At 45.0% G+C, this 6482-nt stretch overlaps 1 protein-coding gene across 1 annotated transcript; it reads left to right on the top strand.

The window, feature by feature from the left end:
* The first annotated feature begins 1255 nt into the window (after positions 1–1255).
* Positions 1256–5923, top strand: LOC306935507 (uncharacterized protein). Its single transcript, XM_079518608.1, has 2 exons — positions 1256–1766; positions 4062–5923. The coding sequence occupies exons 1-2, from the start codon at positions 1349–1351 to the stop codon at positions 5540–5542; spliced, it is 1899 nt and encodes a 632-aa protein (XP_079374734.1). The 5' UTR covers positions 1256–1348; the 3' UTR covers positions 5543–5923.
* Positions 5924–6482: the final 559 nt, after the last annotated feature.

The raw sequence follows: 6482 nt of genomic DNA, 5'->3' as shown, positions 1-6482 counted from the left end.
ATATTTATTTGTACATAAACATGGTGTTTCTTTCCACTATAACGCTGATGACAGCCAATTTAATTTGCCTCTAAAGCGTAACAATCCTGACTCCTTAAAACCACTCCTCGCTTGCCTCGAGGATGTAAAAGCATGGCTGGCTTTAAACTTTCTAAACTTCAATGACAGCCAAACTGAAGTTATGGTGTTTGTCTCCTCCTGGTGTTGTAGGCCCCTTGAGCCCTTCTTAACGCCAACTGCCACCAATCTAGGTTTTAAAATCGACTCTGACCTAAAGATGGACAAACAGATAAATGAGGTAGTAAGAAAGAGCTTCTTCCAGCTTAGGAGGCAATGGTTAAATCTTGTCTTTCCCGCTCTGTGTTTGAAACTGTAATTCATGCTTTTATGACATCCCTCGTTGACTACTGTAATGCCCTGTACATTGGAGTCAACCAGGTCTCCATCTCTCGCTTACAGTTAGTCCAGAACGCTGCTGCTAGGTTACTCACAGGCACACGTAAGCGAGACCACATCAGCCCTATAGCCTCCCTCCACTGGCTTCCTGTGCGATACAGGATTGATTTCAAAGTCTTGCTTAAATAGTTTGGCACACATTTATCTCTCTGAATTGCTGAAACCTTATGTTCCCAAAAGGACCCTTAGGTCCTCTGACCAGCTTCTCCTGGTGGTGCCTAAAGCCAGGCTGAAGCTCAGAGGGAACCGGGCTTTTGCAGTGGCAGCTCCCAAGCTCTGGAATGAGCTGCATCTGCACAGTAAGACAAGCCCTCCAGGTGTTTAAATCACGCCTCAAGACGTATCTTTATTCCTTGGCATTTCCAAGCACAGTATGAGATGTTCTCTGATGTTTAATGTGACACTGTGCATGTTGTTTGTTGTTTTTTAATGAAGTTGTGTTTTTTAATGTTTTACCGTAAAAGCACTTTGGTACAACGTTGTTGTTATTTAAATGTAATATATAAATAAAGGTGGTATGGTATGGTATGGTATACATTGTTTTATCTTGATTGTTTTGTTAATTTGTTCCACTTTTGTTTTGGCAATGTAAGCGTATGTTTTCTCAATAAAGCTCCTTTGAATTGAATAGAGAGAGAGAGAGAGAGCGAGAGAGAGAGAGAGAAGTGCATTGGGCATTCCATAGAAATGACTCATCTACTCTGAACAAACACACACACACACGTGGTCTGGGGGAGTTTAGCCAGGAAGCGGAGCAGAGGGCTGAGTCAAGAGAGACCACCACATGTCAGCGAGTAAAGTCACATCCCAGACGGTAAAAGCGGACCTCGAATGTGGACCATCAGAGTGGACCGAAGGAGGATATTAACTGTTTGGCGTCTTTACGAGAGAGATGTCGTCCTACAGTGTTTCTGGTGCTGCGTCAGAGGAGCGACAGCCAGAGATCTACCAGGCAGCCATGCTGAAGCTGCCTGTGATAAAGTTACACAGAATAGAGAAGGAACAGATCTACCAGGCAGCCATGCTGAAGCTGCCTGTGTTAAAGTTACGCAGAATAGAGAAGGAACATATCTACCAGGCAGCCATGCTGAAGCTGCCTGTGTTAAAGTTACACAGAATAGAGAAGGAACAGATCTACCAGGCAGCCATGCTGAAGCTGCCTGTGTTAAAGTTACACAGAATAGAGAAGGAACAGATCTACCAGGCAGCCATGCTGAAGCTGCCTGTGATAAAGTTACACAGAATAGAGAAGGAACGGATCTACCAGGCAGCCATGCTGAAGCTGCCTGTGATAAAGTTACACAAAATAGGTATGTGCACTTTTTCATGTCACTTCCTTCGCTTCCTTCCATCCCTAAATCAGCTGTGTGTGTGTGTGTGTGTGTGTGTGTGTGTGTGTGTGTGTGTGTGTGTGTGTGTGTGTGTGTGTGTGTGTGTGTGTGTGTGTGTGTGTGTGTGTGTGTGTGTGTGTGTGTGTGTGTGTGTGTGTGTGTGTGTGTGTGTGTGTGTGTCTGTGTCTCAGTCTCAAAAGAGATAACAGTTGTTTAATGGCAGAAGAAAAGCGATACAGAAGAGAGACCGAGGCCTCAAAAATGAAAAGATGTGTTTGCAGAGCAAATGATTAACAGAAAGTCTCTAGTTGAGTTCTCTGGCTAGCGCAAACAGAAGAGAGAGAGCCTCTCCTCTGCGCTTATAGACGCCTTATCAGACGACGTCACACTGATAAGAAACGGCATGCGCGCGCATAAAGGCAGCAGAAGAACACCACCTCTCATAAGATGCAATAGAAAAGTTCTAACTGCACTCACATGTAAAAAATGCCCCATCAAACTTTCAGATGCTGTTTTTCTCCCAGTGTGGAGGAAGAATGATTAGGAGTTTTATTGTGATCTCTCGCCCTTGAAATATATAATCCTTGGTTTCTGTTGTGTTTGAACAATAATAGCAATTCAAAACAGTTGTCCTCAAAACCACACCTCCAGTCGCTGTCATAAGAACGGGAGGTGCGCTCATGAACACGGCAGCAGAGCCTATTTGTGCACGGCTGCACGCGCACCTGCAGTCCATCAAGTATAATTTATGCTTTGTCCCGCGATGGTGTCGCGCACGCAGACGTCTACGCTCACAACAGTCGCATCTGCGATGTGATGTGAGCTTGTATATCAGCTGTTCTCTGTGCGCAATACTGTTGGGCTTTGAAGTATAAATGTCTCCTAGGGTGCATCTCACTAGCCAACTCACAAGAGGAGGTTGAATGGACTGAAACCAGCGCTCCCCAAAACAACAGGTTTGGAGATCTGTTGGGAATTGATTACATGAAACAGTCACCCGTGCGCCCAGTCCCAATGTTTGTAAACAAATAATTGGTCTATAGGTTTATATGTAGGCCTACTGCTATATGATGCAATACTGGTACGACGTGCCGTTGCTAAGCTACGCCTTGTCACCCCATCGGTCCACATCCTGCCTATCGGTCACATCCTGCCTAAAACCTGTGACAGGAAAAGGTTATTTGACATTTAATTCAGTGAATATAAACCCATCCGCTTTGTTTCTGTGGCTCAGCCATCACCGGGCTGGGCGAGGTGGTGGTGGAGCGGCGGGCCCTTCAATGTAGGCCCACCTAGGCATGTGAGGAGGGTAGTGTATGTTCTTGCGAGGAATTTCACTCTTTGGTTAACCTTATTTATGACCTGTATTGCCATGCTCTCTCCAGATTATTACAATTTACAATTTACAATTTAGGCATTTAGCAGACGCTCTTAATCACAGAATCCTTTATCGCGAAACATGCGTAAGCTAAGAACGTGACTAGAACATATCTATATAATGACACTATACATATAAACTATAACTAGAACATATCTATATAATGACACTATACATATAAACTATACATATATGCTATACTATGCTGTACATATATACTATGAAGTGCTATGACTACATACAATGCACTTATTGTGCTGTCTACATGACATGCTATAAGTCTGTTTCAAATGCTATATAAGTCTAAGAAGTGCTGTCTAAGGGGGGTAGGGTAAGTGCTATGGGCCATGATGGAGTCTGAAAAGGTGGGTTTTCAGACTACGGCGGAAGATCGGGAGTGATGCTGCAGTTCTGATTGCAACGGGAAGTGCATTCCACAGTTTTGGGGCCAGAAGGGAGAAGAGTTTGGGACGTGTGGAGCGTTGTCCCGGCGTTTTTAGTGAGGGTACTTCCAGCTTCCCTGCGTTGGCTGATCTGAGTGCGCGGGAGGGTTTGTAGGGTTCATTATTATGTGGTTATTATCCATTATGTTTGAGTCGCATCGATACTGGTCCACATTAATAAGATCCTAATTTCATGCATTGTAATCACAGCTGGATGTCATCTGGCCAAAATGTTCCAAGGCCAATCTGTGCCAGGCAGTTGCTGTTGCTGTCTGTATTAAAAAAGATAGTGTATTAACCACATAGAAGTAGACAGGTGCATTATTATTATTATTATTATTGTTATTATTATTATTATTATTATTATTATTATTATTAGTTGGTAATACAACAGACCTTCCATGTTATTTCATGTTATGCTTTCTCTCTCTCTCTCCTCATTTTCCATCCAAGATGTTTTTCCTGCCCAACTACCACTGACGAAACCTATCTACAGCAGAAACAGCCGACTCAAACATCGCCAGAGAATTCATACAGGAGAGAAGCCCTACCACTGTGACCAGTGTGGGAGTAGGTTCAGTCGGAGCAGTGATCTCAGATGTCACCAGAGAATTCATACAGGAGAGAAGCCCTACACCTGTGACCAGTGTGGGAGTAGGTTCAGCCAGAGGAGTAATCTCGAACAACACCAGAGAATTCATACAGGAGAGAAGCCCTACGCCTGTGACCAGTGTGGGAAACGGTTCAGCCACAGCATCAACCTCAGACATCACCAGATAATTCATACAGGAGAGAAGCCCTACGCCTGTGACCAGTGTGGGAGTAGGTTCAACAGGAGCAGTGGTCTAAAAGATCACCAGATAATTCATACAGGAGAGAAGCCCTACTACTGTGACCAGTGTGCGACTAGGTTCAGCCACAGGCGTAATCTCGAAAAACACCAGAGAATTCATACAGGAGAGAAGCCCTACGCCTGTGACCAGTGTGGGACTAGGTTCAGCCAGAGGAGTCATCTCGAACAACACCAGATAATTCATACAGGAGAGAAGCCCTATGCCTGTGACCAGTGTGGGAAACGGTTCAGTCAGGGACGTACTCTCAAACAACACCAGATAATGCATACAGGAGAGAAGCCCTACGCCTGTGACCAGTGTGGGAGTAGGTTCAACAGGAGCAGTAGTCTAAAAGATCACCAGATAATTCATACAGGAGAGAAGCCCTACTACTGTGACCAGTGTGGGACTAGGTTCAGCCTGAGGCGTAATCTCGAAAAACACCAGAGAATTCATACAGGAGAGAAGCCCTATGCCTGTGACCAGTGTGGGACTAGGTTCAGCCAGAGGAGTCATCTCGAACAACACCAGAGAATTCATACAGGAGAGAAGCCCTACGCCTGTGACCAGTGTGGGAAACGGTTCAGCCAGAGGGGTCATCTCAAACTTCACCAGAGAGTTCATACAGGAGAGAAGCCCTATGCCTGTGACCAGTGTGGGAAACGGTTCAGCGAGAGAGGTCATCTCAAACTTCACCAGAGAGTTCATACAGGAGAGAAGCCCTACGCCTGTGACCAGTGTGGGAAACGGTTCAGCGAGAGAGGTAGTCTCAAAGTTCACCAGAGAAGTCATACAGGAGAGAAGCCCTACGCATGTGGCCAGTGTGGGAAACGGTTCAGCCAGAGCGGTTATGTCAAAGTTCACCAGATAATTCATACAGGAGAGAAGCCCTACGCCTGTGATCAGTGTGGGAAACGGTTCAGCAAGAGCAGTCAGGTCAAATGTCACCAGATAATTCATACAGGAGAGAAGCCCTACGCTTGTGGCCAGTGTGGGAAACGGTTCAGCCAGAGCAGTCATGTCAAACTTCACCAGAGAAGAATTCATACAGGAGAGAATGTGACCAGTGTGGGGCAAGGTTCAGCGGTAGAGGGTCTCTAAAGACTCACCAGATAACTCATTGAGGACAGAAGACCTTCCAAAGACATTTTGAAGGAAGAGCTTCTCTGTAAGTGCTTCCCTTTGCAGCCGATGTCCAAAGTGCCTTTTTTTTTAGGGGCCCCTTCCTATATACATATTTTTGTCCCGTCACGTCTCACATTTGCCATTAACAATGAAAGGAAGATTTACGTCATACACTGCGTAAAAACAGGAGTCAATGGACAATTGTGGGCACTAGATTTGCCCGTAAACTTCTAGTTTAGCAGGCATATACAGTAATATACGGTAATATACAGGTGTGATGGTACAGAGTTTCCTGTAATATACACATCCGTATTCCATGCTTTTTGCACAGTGATATGTGCTGAAATATGATGTAAATTTGTGGCAACACAAACATTAAATGCCATTGACAATGAAAGGAAAATGTTCGTCATATGTAGACGAGCAAATCGGTAACCAATCACATAAATCCAGTTGTCATCTGTTACAACCCAATATGTCTAGGGGTAATTACCAAGGGGGCAGGCAGACTTTCCAACGTTGAAGCTCTCCTCCCTAGTGGTAGGAGGAGGGACTACAGGCGGACCCGTGGATTCATGACCGGGAAACCCCGTGCAGCTGGGCTTTAACATTGAGCGCTTGGTTGCACTTCCGCATTTGACCACCAAAATTTGGTGGTCAAATGCGGAAGTAGACGTTCTGAGACGGTACTTCCGGCAGTCTTCTGGGTGCTTCAAAACGCCACTGAGCAACTTCCACTGACATGAATAGCTGGGGGGGCGGAGCTTCGCGCCAGTTCAGTCTCTATCCTTTTATATACTCTATGGTAATTACGTGTAACATTGAATGGATCGACAGGAAACCAGCTTCAAAATGCGAATATTTATTTACATAAGGATGAATTAAGTAATGGAATAACGAATGTTTTACAGAACAC

The sequence above is a fragment of the Electrona antarctica genome (genome assembly GCF_951216825.1).
Source record: "Electrona antarctica genome assembly, chromosome: 13".
In the NCBI taxonomy this organism is placed as follows: Eukaryota; Metazoa; Chordata; class Actinopteri; order Myctophiformes; family Myctophidae; genus Electrona; species Electrona antarctica.
The sequence above is the reverse complement of the archived record's forward strand: the minus strand, read 5'-3'. Positions and strand labels throughout refer to the sequence as shown.

What these genes read in the sequence shown, in the direction of transcription:
- LOC306935507 (XM_079518608.1), top strand. Translation starts at nt 1,349, where the DNA reads ATGTCGTCCTACAGTGTTTCTGGTGCTGCGTCAGAGGAGCGACAGCCA. An exon ending in GATAAAGTTACACAAAATAG is followed by an intron (nt 1,767 to 4,061) that starts GTATGTGCACTT and finishes TTTCCATCCAAG; the next exon opens with ATGTTTTTCCTGCCCAACTA.